The sequence below is a fragment of the Sphaerodactylus townsendi genome, linkage group LG10 (genome assembly GCF_021028975.2).
Source record: "Sphaerodactylus townsendi isolate TG3544 linkage group LG10, MPM_Stown_v2.3, whole genome shotgun sequence".
Classification (NCBI taxonomy): Eukaryota; Metazoa; Chordata; class Lepidosauria; order Squamata; family Sphaerodactylidae; genus Sphaerodactylus; species Sphaerodactylus townsendi.
The window spans coordinates 46443742-46458664 of NC_059434.1; the positions used below are offsets into that span (position 1 = coordinate 46443742).

The 14923-nt window shown below is 42.7% G+C and overlaps 1 protein-coding gene across 3 annotated transcripts in view; it reads right to left on the reverse strand.

Moving 5' to 3' along the window:
* The window catches only part of FHIP1A (FHF complex subunit HOOK interacting protein 1A), an 89659-nt gene that overhangs the window by 42765 nt on the left and 31971 nt on the right, over positions 1-14923 (reverse strand). For all 3 annotated transcript variants that reach the window (XM_048509485.1, XM_048509483.1, XM_048509484.1), the window contains exons 2-3: positions 4111-4328; positions 1709-2335 (exon numbers count right to left, since the gene is read on the reverse strand). In XM_048509485.1, coding sequence (XP_048365442.1) covers positions 1709-2335; positions 4111-4215 — 732 coding nt within the window. In that variant the 5' untranslated portion in view covers positions 4216-4328. The remainder of the gene's footprint in view (positions 1-1708; positions 2336-4110; positions 4329-14923) is intronic.

Here is a 14923-nt window from a genome sequence, read left to right on the forward strand (position 1 = left end):
TCTTCCAGGTGGGTCTAAGCAGACGGATCTCAGCTGGCCAGTCTTCAGTCAGATTCTGTTTTGCAGTATAAATACAGCTCTTGACATGCCCCAGACAGTATTTGCCTTTGATGGCCTTTGAAGCCTATTAAGCGTCTTAACATAGTGGGAATTCAGATCCCTGTCTAGTTAGTTTGAATCTTACACTCCACCATACATTCTTCCCCCACCATTTCTTTTTTACTTTAAGGAAAGGAAGAGTAAAGAACCCATGCACAGTATGATGCATTATTTCTCCCTGCCCCTAAATTATTTCTAGTTGGCAGGGGGCACCCAGTGAATGTCATAGCTAAGTAGTAATTTTGAACTTAGTCCTTACTTTTTTCTTATCTTGTATCTATTAAACAAACCAACTCTATATGACACACTTCTCAGACATTTAGCATAGTGTGATCATACATTATACTCACAGTCTGGATAACTTTATAAAGTTAAGGACTTCTATAAGCTCAGAAGGACATAGACTTTTTTTTACAAAGAACAGGAGATTCTCTGATGCCAACCAAATTCCTACAGCATCATTCCAGAATGACAGAGAAGTGGAATCCTAAATTCTGAAGACCACAAATTCAGAATTATGGGTGTTTATGAAGTGAGCAATCTTCAAGTGTTCCTGGGGTAATAAACCCTTTGAAGATCACTACTAGGAGGCAGCGTTAGGCAAAGTCCTGGCCTCTAGGGCCTGTCTGTTGGCTTTCTACTGCAATTGGTTTGCTATTGTGTGCAACAGGATGCTGGACTAAATGGACCACTGGTCTGATCCAGCAGGGCACCTTTTATGTTTTTAGAATAAACTCTGGACTCTGCCAGTGAGTTAGAGTCATGGGGTATCCAACTTCACTGCTGGTATGAATTAAATACACTGCCTTCTAATTTGGAATTCAGTTGTGACCCCCTACTGCTTCAAGGTTAATTTAGTTGGCTTTAATATTCAGAGTAAAGAGATTTTCCCAAAATTAATTGGCAAACATAATTATGGAAGTTACAGAACAGATTTAATAATGGTATTTATCTTGGGGGAGATTTTTTAAAATGACTATTTGGATGTATCCAAATCTCTGTTCCCATACCCTGCAGTTGATCTGTACAGATGTAATGCAGAAGCTTTTAAAAATAAATAAAATAAAATAAAAATAAATGAAATGAAATGAAATGAAATACAACACAATTTTTTCACAAGTGTTGTAAGCTGTGATCCCCATTCTGCTTACACCCCTGACACCACAGGACAAAACCAGTAGCATATTTGCCTAGGGACAGGGGGAACCACTGATCTGGTCACGTGGAGAGTGCAAAATCGTCCCCCCCCCCCACATGACCAGGAAAATGGCAAGGTAGCAGGAAGATGGCAAGGCAGCAGGCTTAAACTAGACTTAGAATTTCACTGTAAAGAGCACCATTTTTTTCATAATTTATTCATTTTATATCTCAATCTTCTGAGTTATCAATAATTCAAAAAGAGGGCTGCTCAAGAATTAGTTTGCATGCTTAAATTAATACATTGTGTTTTTCTAAACGTAACTCGCTCGCTGGCTTCTTAAATGTGTCAAGACTGCAACTGACAACACCTACTTCATCCTATTGACCTCTGCTTTATTGTGCGGGGAGGGGAGGAGCTCTGCAAGAAAGATTATGTCAAAATAAGAAGACGACAATAGAAGAAACTTACCGGACAAAAATAAGTGTTTTCTACTATGTGATTAGCAACTACGCTGTTTTCTGCAGAAAGTGACATTATAAAAAGTAGTGCATCACGAGCCTGTTGGCCTATGGTCCCTTCACGGTGGATGAAAGGAATCAACAGGGAAAAAATTAGGAAGTTTGCAGCCCCTTGGTCCTCACTAGTATGGAAAAACAGTTCCAGAATGGATGGATCTTTGGCTAGAGTTGAGCACAGCTGGTTCAGTAATACCACCAGCTCTGCTTCCACAGCGGATATTGTGGTTCCTGAACAAGAGCTCAGCAACATCATCAAAGGCTTCAGGATGGGTTTATGATGCAGCAAGGGCTGGTGGGACTGAGTGACAAGCATCTCATACATCTTTAGCTGTTCAATTTTCATCTCATCTGTGAATTCCCTTCTGAGACTCCATAAGAAGAGTTTTTCCATAATATTCTCTGTGACGACAAACTCCAAGATGGGTCCCATGGCAGCATCCTTAGCTTGTTCTTCAATTAACAAAAAAAGCATATGCTCTACATAGTTCTGCACAGTGCTGGCTTCATCTTGAGGAATTGCTCCATATTTTGCTTGGATATTTTTCAAAGGGTCATGCTTCTCCAAGATTTTCACCACCTATGGAAAAGTGAAATAACTTTTCAAATCAGGACACAAGAGTTTCAAAATACCATTTTAAGACTATTTTCCATGAATGTCATGTCTTCAGGGTTAACAGGTTCAGTTCAATCTTGTGTTGGTACGATCACTTTCAAAGTATATTTGAAATATATCTCAGCATAGAATGCATGGACAGATGATTAGAAAATAAGTTACGAATGGAGAAAAGGAATTTGTATATGAATTACATATTCTCCAGATTACAAACATGCATAATTTCCTCTGAAGGAGGGAACTAGTATACAATAGTCTATACAAAGATTTGCATCCATGCTATTGCACATGAACCTTATTGCAATACTATGACTTTGCAAATAGCACCGATGAAAACAATTCTTATAAGAATTTAGGCACATGTATTTTTTTATTTAATTTGTATTGTAAAGAATAGTTTAAAATAATAAGAAAAAGTCAAAACATAACACAACCAAATACTTCTCAGGTAAAGATTTTCTATTCACAAAGTACTGCTATCCAGGATTGATTTATGTGATGAATACAATATACCACCTTCATACAAAACTTATCTAATTGTTTAAACCTTTTAACCTTGCTTTTCCTTGTGGTTCAAGGTGGTTTACAAAAATAATCTCATAGGCTATTTTTTTAAATGACTATTTTTCTATAATCAACCCTTCATTAGGAGAAGTATTTCAGTGGTAAGGTGCAAGCTTCAATTGAATCATATCTAAAGCGCAAATTCTTCAGTACAGGGATCTCAGGTAACAAACAGGGGAAGATCTCCCCCCCCCCCCAAACTTTACAGACCTCAATCAACACAACCAATAACACAACTTAACAGTCTTCCCTTTATAAATTACTCTGTAATACTGAAGTCATGTAGGCTGCTTAAATCCCATCAGCTGATATGATTTCAGCAGTCTGCCAGCTGGACTGCAGACAAAAACATAACTAATCTAGCTCCTGTCCTGGTTTTGTAACTGAAACTATCTGCGGTCACTCTATCTGGTAACCTTCACCAGCAGACAGTGAGAATGTGACCTTGCTGATTCTCCTGCATCTCAGTTAATCTGCCAGCTAAGAGTTTTCTCAGGGACGCTGATCCATGTGCCCCACCAGAGGAGGTGGCAGACCTCTGAAAACACGGCTTTTCTACTGATGCAGCCTACCATAAACCCACAGCAATTTAGGGTGTCAGGACTGTAGAAATTCAACTACCAAACAACCGTTCTCATTTTCCTGGACATTGCCAAATTGTTTTGGAGTGTTTTTTTTAATTCTGATTTACCAAGGATGGTTTTGTTTCTTTTTAGAATGCTGTTGGTTTTATAAGAAATAGTTATCTGCTGCTGATTGTTTCATTTCACTTTACTGTTCTGTATTTTTGTTATAAACACATAGAGTTTTTAAACTGAGAATGCAGGGTAGAAATATTTTACATAAATAAATTCAAATGGTCACTTTAAATCCCATAGTGTTTCACAACATGAGTTTTATTCTAGTTTTGTTTTGCCTGGAGTACTACCTAGATTTCCCAGTTCTCTCCTTCATTTATTCATCAAACAATGTTTTGTCCTCTTGCAACAAACACACTGTGCTATAATCAATAATGGAGCAGCAAGATTTTACAGTTTTTCAAAACATGAAACTGCAGTACACTGTATTTTGGCCAGTCAAGCCACAACCTAGTCTTGTAATCAAGTGAATTCCTGCCAATACAACCAACTTTAAGAATCAATATAAATAGGATAAGCTTTCTGGTGTTCCATTACCTGTGACCAGTGAGTTTTAAAGACTATCATGCAGGTTTCTGGATCAACTCCTTCCAGGCTGACAGCCTGATGGTTTTTTCTGTCACTCGTACCTGTGGACATCATAAACTCTCCAAAGGTCCGTTGTTCTAGGCCATAGTAAATTTCCTTTGTGCTCTGTATGGCAATTCACTGCATTACAAATGTCACGTCTGGACAGGCATCTTTGATCTGCAAGGCTAATAAACCAAACAGACAAATCAACAAACAAGATTTTATATGAATACAATATAGAATCTCCTTAATAAGGCTACTACTAAGGCTACTTAATAAGGGCTACTATGACTTTATAAAAACAAGGTCCAGTCTTTCACAGTAAGTATCAATTGTTTAGTCTATAATAGTTCTTAATTAGCCCAATCCACATCTTTGTCACAGTTCTCAAATGTTTGATCCTGGGCCCGTTTTTTGAGCATCACTATAACTGGGATGACATTATAGAACACATTATTATTCTGACATAAACTGCAATCCATTCAAACACCTGATTTTTCTGTTAATAAGGACAACCTCCTTAAAATAACAATATCTTAAAGAGCTCATAAAGAAAACTTCAAGGTTTGTACCAATAATAAAAGGTCATTATAACACAGAGGGAAAGGCTTATGTTACCAAAGTAAGGCAAGTATCATTCTATTCAGATAAATCTGACAGCACACAATGAATAATGGGTTGCATCTAGTGGTGAGATTCAGCAGGTTCGCACCACTTCAGCAGATATTTATTTAAAATATTTATTTAAAAGCCTTATCAATCACTGATAGTGCAGAATGACATCTACGCACACTGACTTCATGGTGTAATTTGGTTTAGATGGACATAACAGAGGGCCGTTTCCACACGGGCGAAATATGGCGGCCTGGGGACAGCAAAAACGCCGTCCCCAGGCCGCCGTTCGCACAGGGGGCGCAGCTGCATTGCAGCTGCGCTGCCCTCGCGCCGCCCGACCGGCGCAAAGCCGGCGTTTCCCGAGTGCACTGGGAAGCGCACTTTTGTGGGAACGCCAGCTTGAAGCCGCTGCCGTACAAACGGCAGCGGCTTCAAGGCGCCTCCCCCCCCACTCCCTCCCTGCACTTACCTTGTCCCCGGGCCTCCGGCGCGTCGCCAAGGCCTGGGGACACGCCCCCTGCCCTGCGACGCAGGAGAAGGCGCGCAGGGCCAGGGGGCGTGTCCTCAGGCCTCGGCAACGTGCCGGAGGCCCGGGGACATGCCGGATTGGCAGGGCGACAGCGCTCTGCGGCGCCGTCGTCCCGGCTCTTTCTGGGACTGTTCGAGTACGCCGACCCAGCCGCTTCCGCCTCCGTGCGGAAACGGCCTTAGTTTTGGATTGCACTCTATGTGTAGTTTAACATATCAAAGTGCAACACACTTCACCACTAAATAGCAAATCTCAAACAGAAATCTTGGAGGCAAGCAGCCAGAGGTGCAGTTCTGTAAAGTACAAACTTGTAGAATTTTATGAGGCCATAAAAGTTGCTTATCAGAAGACTGATGAAAACAGACTAGTTTCAAGATACTCAGTTTAAAAAGGATTGTACACAATGATGTTTCATACACACTCAATCAGAGCATAGCTCCAAGAAGGAGGGGGCGCAACACACCAGGGGCACACCCCTGCGGAGGTGTGGCAAAGGCATTCCAGGGGCATTCCGAGGTGAGACAGGTGGATGTTGGCGTGGCAGGAGCGGACCGGTGCACCTGACACTTTTCCCCCTCACTCCATCACTGCGCTCAATCACTTCAAGACACAGCATGGTTTCATGCAAATTAAGTACCAGCCTACAATGGTTGGGTGTGTCTTGACCAGTCTGTGAATGAATACAAACATAACCCTCATGCCATTATATGAGCCACAAGATGCCTTCAAAGAGTCTACATCTAATCATGTACATCTAATCATAGAATAGTAAAACCCATCAATTTAAATTCCCACCTCCCGGTGACTGTTTATAGTTATAATATGTTGTATCTTCCTGGTTGAGCAGCCCAAGAGGAGGAATATAGCAGCTTCAAGCCCACCCAACACAACTAGATCACATAATAATAGTAAACAATAACAGATAAAAGGATAGGGGAGAAGAAGATGAGGAGGCCAGCTATGATGTAATTGTTGTTGCCCCAACCATAGGCCCGATGGAACATCTCCATCATTTAAGCTCTATGGAACTGGATATGGATGCTAACAGTGCCATCTGATTAAGGGAAATTAGTAAAACTGGGCGAGAAATGTATTTGGCTATCTGATGCTACATGTTAAAAATCCTGCTCCACACGTAAATCTTGGTGAGCCATCTTGGAAGTAGTCTGTCTTAATTATTGGGCTGCTTGACAAGTACTGTAGTTAAGACAAAGTGCACAAGTTTTTACAAGCACACCTGTCATTCTAGAGAACTAAAAGTCCTTTGCTGCTCACATCCTGTCCCCCAGGAAAAGGTTCCGCAAAGACAAAAAAAGTTTTAGCAACTTAAATATGCAAGTCTGAGATGTTGAACAGGAGCACCTCTCAAGAAACGTACATACGCACTTAGAACACAACAGAGCTTAAACTAACTGCCTTTTCTTATGATTTCTCCTTTTGCACAACAGTCCTAAAATATAAATAAGGAAGCCCTGTGCCTATTAGCTCCTGCAAGTCTGGAGTCTCCCCTGTTAAAGTGATTGCAGCTAGTATGTTCCTGTGCCCATAGTTTTCCTTGTTTATAGTCTGCCTTGTAATTACATAAATACAATTCCCTTCGATTTAAATTAACCCTCTTTTTTTATAACAACATGTATTTATACAGTTTCATAATTCCTATGTGAGGCTTCCATTTTAAACTAGAATTTCTAAACCACATTTAAAAATACATAGATTACTAAAGAAACTTCTGATTAAGTAAAGTAGAACTTTCTAGTACATTGCCTAAAATAAAATCAAGACAAGCTTATGAAACCCACTGTAACTCTCAGACTTTGTTCTTCCTTTCTGCAACAGGACAGCAAGGAGATAAGCAGAACAGTCCACTGTGGTTATAAGGAAACCACATATTCTTATATTAATTTGTGTTTTATGGGAACTGCTTTCAAGGTCTTGCCTAACCCGCACACAGTGAGGAGTTTCCCCTTCCCAGAAGCCTATGGAGTAGGAATAGACAGTTAAAGCCGAGTAAAGCAGGAGGGAGCCACCAAGGAGCTATACTACACATAAATGGATATAATGGGTAAGGTGCAGAGGAAGTAGGGTTAGTCCAGGACTGGTCAAGGCACAAGTCAGGGGGTGAAGAGCTAGGGCAGGGGTCGGGAACCTTTAAGATCCAAAGAGCCATTTGGACCCATTTTCCACGGAAAAGAAAACACTTGGAGCCGCAAGGGAGTGGGTGGGGACAAGCGACTGGGCTCCGAGTACGCATCAGTGGCGAGGCCCCTTGCGAGGGGAGAGGCATGGCTTGGGCTGTCAGGATACTGAGCAGTGCTGCCACAAGTGGGGGAACTGTAGTGCAGCTTGCTGCGCGTCGGGGCTTTGGAGCGCGTCCAAGAGCCCCGCGGAGCCCAACAAGGGCAGTCGCCTTGGAGCTTGGCCGAAAGCCCCCCCCCCCAATAGCTCCACACTTCTTCTCGAGGCACCAGCAGAGCTGCAAGCATTGCCTCGGGCTGTCTCTCAGATGCGGCACCTCCTTTCTCTCTCCTCAACCCACATTGCTTGGAGCCCTGCAAGTGATCCCAAGGCACACTTGTCCGTCCTTGCTGGGAGGTCGGCGGGAAGGGCTGAGCAGGGATAGGGGCTGCCTGCGCCTCCTGCTGCGGCCAGTGGGGCTTCCGTGGGGGGAGGAGGGGGGACCTGCGGAGGAAACGGTGGGTGCCGGCCGGCCTCTTTCCCTTCCCTCCGGGCGCGCGCGCACAGGGGCTGGAGGTTGCCTGCTCGGCTGGCTTCTCCTCCCTGCTCTGGCCCCCTCCCCTCTTCAATCTGGAGTACCGCCAGGTAGCTGAGGGGTGGGCTGGTGGTGGAGGGGAGGGAGGTGCCCCAGAAGCGGCGGCGGCAGCAGCAGCAGCAGCAGCACTACTTTGCCATGTGAAGGACCAGGCTGGGCCGAGGCGTCTCCGCCTGCCAGCCTGCCCACCCCTACCTTTGCTACCTCGCCTCCCCTCGGCCAGAGCTCCGGAGCGCGGAGCAGACCCGCCAGGAACCTCTCTTTTTCTGCCCGCCCCCTCGGCGGCATGCTGAGGGAGCAGTGTCTTCCCCCTCCCTTCCTTCTGCACAACCGGCACTGCTCTCCACGCCGCCCCAGGAGCCAGTTGTGGGGCTCGGCGTTGGCCACGCTGGGGACGCGCGGCCGCCTCTCTCCCTGGCCCCCTCGTGTTGAGCGGCTAGCCGCTAGCAGCTAGGGTCCCAAGAAGCCATAGAACAAGAACAAAAGAGCCGCATGCGGCTTGAGAGCCACACGTTCCCAACCGCTGAGCTAGGGAGATAAGTACTAGTACTAGCACCTTCATCTAGGAGGAAATAATGCCTGAGTGGAATGGAACATTTCAGTGGAACTTTGGGATCTGCATTTTGTAGTTGTTAGACAGCTGAACTAGAACTTGGAAAGCCAGGTTCAAACACCATATGGAGTTCTTTTGGTAACAACTGGGCAGAGGCGTATTGGGGGGAAATGCCCCTGGGGACAACACCTGCTCCGGGTGCCCTCCCATGCCCCCGTGTTTGGTGGTGGGACTCGGGGGCTGGGGTGACATAGATGGACACCACAACAGCAGCAGTCTGGCAGCACCCTCCACCACATCCCAAGGACCTGGGTAGGCAAGGAGGTGGCTCGGGTAGGCGCCACGGCAGCAGGCCAGCTCTGTCTTTAGGTTCCTCCCCCATGCCAACCCAGCTCTTCTGAGCCAGATCAGTGTGAGTGAGGAGGGGGGTGGGGCGATTTTGCAGGGTCCCTCTGCCATTGTGCCTAGGTCATTTGACCCCACCTGTCCCTGTGAGCAGTATGCCACTGCAACTGAGGCTAGTGAGAGGATAAAATGGAGGAGAGAGGTATATACAACACCCCAAACTTCTTGGAGAAAGGAACAGGATAAAAATGTAATAGAGAGACTACGCACGAGCTCAGATCTTCCAAGAAAACCAGCAGCATCACTGTACCTTCAGGCTCATTCAAAACGAAAAAATTACCAAGGTATGTAACTCATCTTATATAGCAAACAACCTGTAGATGCATATCCTCTGTTTCACCCAAAACAACAATAGCCAAAAAAGTGAGAACAGTATATCAGCTGTGAAAACAGTTTTATTTGGGAATGAAACTCACAATTTTTTTATGTTTCTGTCTTGACAGTTGTCGTTTCTCCTATGCATAAATAAAACACTAGCAATAAAGTACTGAAGCAACTGAATAGTATGCCCATTAATAAGAGCCTCAAAAATTATAAACAAAATAGTTTATCTGCATATGACTTCAAAACAGCAAAACAGGTGACTACAGAAGTATAAAGGTTATCTTTACAGCACAGAACAATGATTTTGTTCAACTGTGCCTACACAGCCATTCATTAGAGCAATGGGACAAACTTTCAAATGAATTAATCAGAACAAATGCATGGGCTGCATTCAGATGGCAAATTTAACTGAGGTTAAAACCAAGTTGTTTTCAGGGTCACGTGCATACCTTCCTCTTTCCTATTCATGAGGAACTTGATGCAGGAAATTCCAGCTTCTTGTGATATACAAATGTAGATGTGAAGGTTAGTTTAGCCAGAGCTGATTTTCTCAGCAATAGCAAGGTTCTCATAGTAATTCTCCTTTACTTGCACACCTGAATGTATACATCATGAAGTTACTTTCTAATTGGGATTTCTTGGAGAGGGGGATGGGTGGGAAGCAGCAACAGAGACACACAATCCCAGCAATAAGCTAATTTAGTGCACATTTTGACTTAACTATGGTTAAATTTGAGATCTGAATGCAATCAGATTTATGCTGATCAAGCCAAAATAAAACTGTTGCTGCTTCAATTGCTAATGGCAGCCTGATACAAGTGCATTTGCTGAGAAGGCAAAAAGGGTAATTGACAAATACGACCCACAACATCTGCTTTACAGTGAATTATACAATTTGGTGGGTGGGGGAAAATCAGTGAAATATAATTCCCAAACAAATACATCCAAGACTAAGTCAGGAGACAAACAGATCTTGTAAGGAAATAGCAGCCCCTAGGAGGATTAAAGAAGCAATTGCAAGGTATTAGCTATTTATGGGTTTATTTTGTTAAAGTTGCAAATACAGTGCTGGAGTGGGAAAACAATCATACTAGCATCAAAGTGACCCAAGGAGAAATGGAAAGTTGTTGTATGAAATTGACATAAACTTTAGAAAAGAGGCCCTTTCTGAAATTTACCATGCCTGCAACAACCTCTCACCTAAAAACTATGCCTGGACTGCTTCCAAACAGCAGTTATTCCTGTAACACAATATATAATCATTCACAACACTCAAGACTGTACAAGAGCAAGAGAAGAGGGAAGCGGCATTGCCCAAGTCAGCTCTATTACCAGTTTGGAAAAATTTAGGGCACTAGAGTGATATTCAAACCAGGCATTCTATCAGCCAGGCTCCAGCACTTTACAACTTGTGCCAGTTGCTATGAAAAAGGCCAGGAAAGATCAGGTACCGTCAAGCCAAATATCAGCAATTAACCTACAATCTTAATTCTTTTGCAAGTATCGCCTACCTGGTTCTCATCACATGACACAAAAGGACTAGCCCTGACGTTTCAAGCTCCTCCCTATAATATTGTGTAAAAAGGACTTGAGAATAGGATCTGTCCTGATAAACACATCAAGAGCAACATTTCATCACAGTGAATGTCTTTATCACCTGAGAAACGAGATTCCAAGATACTGTCCATTGAATGATATATAGGTAAAATTCTCTTATATAATCAAGTAATTACACCCAGTTTCAATTTGTAGCACTAGTCAAATTATTAGACCAGGTTCCCTCCATAATACAGAACTGTGAAGGATAAATACCATGGCTAAATAGAATTAAACCCGAATAGTACACATAAGGCTAGAATTCATTTCTATTCACAACACTTCTTCAATCTGAGGAGGATAAACAATTTAAGAATAGATGTTTGGCTGTCATTTATAAATTAAAAGTTATTTAGTAGAGGAAATAACTGCAGTACAGACTTACAAATAGTCCAGTTGCCTGTTGACCTGTGGTGACTAGGCAGGAAGCTTTGTAAACAGGAAATCATTTGGTTGTCTTTTGTTGCAGGCTATCAGTAGGCACAAGTGATTAACACAATTGTCAGTGGGCAACAAGCATGGGAAAAAAGAGGTGTGTGAAATGTTGCTATAATGGACTACACAAGGATCGTTCTTAATATTATGTGGTGTAGAACAACTAAGTAAAAAGATCTCAGTGTAGTATGACATGAAATTTAATGAAAGGAACAGAATTTGTCCACTAATTCACTCGTACCAGTTAACATGAAGAAAAAGAATGATGAGAAACTTGAAAGAGAATAAGATCCTGTCTTGCCCAGATTTCCTGAAATGTTTTAGGTTTTCTTTATAGAAAGTACCAGAAGGAAGTACACCAGTCTTTTAAAAGGTCACCAATAAGCCATGATTGTTGGAAAAAATTAACCCACTTGATTAAAAGGTGCCATCTACATCACAGACATCACTAACTCCTTTTACTAATCCTGCAACACTGTGGCAGAAGAGTTTCAAGGAAGATGTCAGTGGTCAAATACTGAAGAAAAGCTGAATGCTGGTACTCAAAAACATTTTGATTCATATTTCAAGTTTCTGTCCAATGCAGCTTGCAATATATATAATTATAAACAACCCAGCTGCATCACACATAAAGACAAGGCTATAATACAAGTTCTCGGTTTCCTATCCAGGAGAGTCAGCATGGTGCAGTAATTAAAGTGTCAGACTAGGACCTGGGAAATCCATGGAAGTTTGCTGGGTGACCTTGGACCAGTCACTCACTCTCAGCTCTGACCTTGTCTAGTAAGTTGGATGGGAGACCTCCAGGAATACCAGGGTCATGATGCAGAGGATGGCAATGGCAAATTACCATCAAATCTCTCTTGACTTGCAAACCACCATCAAATGTGTCTTGACTTGAGACACCCTATGGGGTCACCATAAGTCAGCTGTGACTTGATGGCAAAAAAATCCCACTCTGACAAAAATCCTACAGAGTCAAGCATCCATTCAGTGGGCAGAGGAAAACACCAGAAATCACTAAACACAGTTTCCACAAAACAAATATCACTGCTAAGGGCTTGCTTCAAAGGACACATTCCCAACCCTGCTTTCCAAGTCCCATCTATCCGCATGGAATGTATGTTGACCACATTATCAGATGTCAATGCCCTTTTTGCTCTGCCCCTTTACACGGTCCAAAGAAAAAACTTGTTTTTCTGTCACATTTGTGCTTTCAGAAGCTGTCAAACCAGTTGCCATGATGGCTACCTCCAGCCCTCTTGATGTTCCCCTATCTCAGGATGGCGGCACCTTTTGGCACTAGGGCGTTAGTGGATTATACTCTACTGCCCCCTGCTAGCATGGCCAATTGGCCATGCTGGCAGGGGCTGATGGGAATTGTAGTCCATAACATCTGGAGTGCCAAAGGTTCGCCACCATGGCCCTATCCCCACAATCCTGCTTCCTTTAGGCAGCCAGAAATTTTGCAGGACCTTTCCCCTCTCAGAAGCCTATTTTTCCTTCAGCTCCTGAATAAGTCAATCATGCACACATGATTGTACCACAGTAGCTGTATTGTATAATAGAATAAAGGCCCAGAATGATCATAATGTCCATCACTCTCAGATACATATGAGCACTACACATACTATATTAAATATCTTTATGTAAGAACATACATTACCAATCACTCTAATTTTGGATACAACCACTGTGGTAACAGCAACTGCTTTTCTAGTCTGCACAGAAATAGAACAACTTAGCAAATCTGTTGCGGTTGTACTTCTTCCAGTAGTGATATGTACAGAATCTCAAGCATAGGCATTTTTATGAAGATGGGTGCAAACTGAAGACACAGAATACATAGTTCCAATTGACATTAATATTTGTTGCAACTGCAGGGTTCAAAGCTCACCAGTGTCATCTTTTACCATTCTCAAATGAAAAGTATCCACAAATACTGAAACATAATATTAATAATAACTAGCTCAGAAGACCAGGCAAGGTTTGTTGTAAATAGTATAACTTGTGTTAAAGCAATATTTTGCTTATGATATTGGTAGGCAGCAGCAGCAGATGATTGGGTCATTATCTGCAATGCATGACACTGTTAAGAACTAATGAATCAAACTTGCAATTCATTATGCTGGTTAAATCTGCTTGCATGCCTCCTCTTAATGTTAAGCCTGGAATGCAATCATCTTAGTGTTAATGTTAAATTCAATCATAGTAACCTTCATTATAAGCACAATTTATAATGCTTGAAAAGTTTAATTCCCAAGGATAATATTAAACTACAGCAAGAGAACATTATATTAGAATCACATCTATTTGTGCAATGATTGCTTTGAAATGATGAACCTTTGAGAGTAAGTAGTGCCATTATGATTGAAGAAAGAAAACAACTTTTCTTAAAACCTGTGCCAAGAAAGCACAAGCAAAAAAAGTCAGTTTGTACCCCATACCAGTAGAGACATAAGTTATGCAGAATATAATCAGACATATACTGTACCTTACTACCAGGTCACTGAGGTCTGGCCTTTTGTCAATATAACATACCTGGAAATTTATTGATTGAGCACACTTTTATCCCAAGCTTTCTCCAGTGAGTTCAAAGAAGGAATCTGTCATGCGTGCCCCCACCCTCTTTATCATATATGATAACAACTGTTCCAAGGTCACCGATCAAGTTTCATGCCTGTGTAGAAATTTGTTGTTATATACTGGGGCTTACCATATATACTCGTGCATAAGCCGAGTTTTTCAGCCCATTTTCCGGGCTGAAAAATGCCCCCCTCGGCTTATACGCAAGTCACGGAGGCTGCCCAGCTGGCTGGGGAAGAGGGGAGATCTTCCCCTCTTCCCCAGCCAGCCCAGCGACCTCCGTGCAAGAGAGGAGCCCAAGCCAGCAGCCCCAGTCTGTTGTTCAATGCCTTGAGCCCTTGTGGGGGGGGGGGGCAGTATCCAAATCCAATAAACTAAACTAACTAAGATGCTGCATTTTCCACCCTCGACTTATACGCGAGTCAATAAGTTTCCCCAGGTTTGGGTGGTAAATATAGGTGCCTCAGCTTATACACGGGTCGGCTTATACACGAGTATATATGGTAACCATATTTTATTAGGTTTCTTGGGTCCACTATTGTAATAGTCTAAGCCAAGGAGTATCCCTGGAAAGATACTTTTGGCCCAAGAAGTAAACAAGTACAGACGCCACCAAGTAAACAGCATGGAACAAGGACAAGGAGCAAAGACAAGATGCTGTGGAGGCCTAATTGAAGAGTAAAGTCAGCTTGAAGGTACAAAATAGGTGTCGAGCACCGTATGAAAGCTGGTCTTGTTAATATTCACAATATCAAGGCTACAGAAAAGACTGCCTTCACAGGATAATATTCCAGCCCAAGTGGCAATAAAGCAGCATAAACAACAGAAAATCTGACCCAGGAAAACCAGGTTGCCAATGCTGGAGGTTGGGGCTGGAGCTTTCCCAAAATCACAACTAGTCTCCGAACTGCAGCAGTCCTCACTAGAGTTTCAAAAGGTAGACTCTATGGCATCACATCCCCATGAG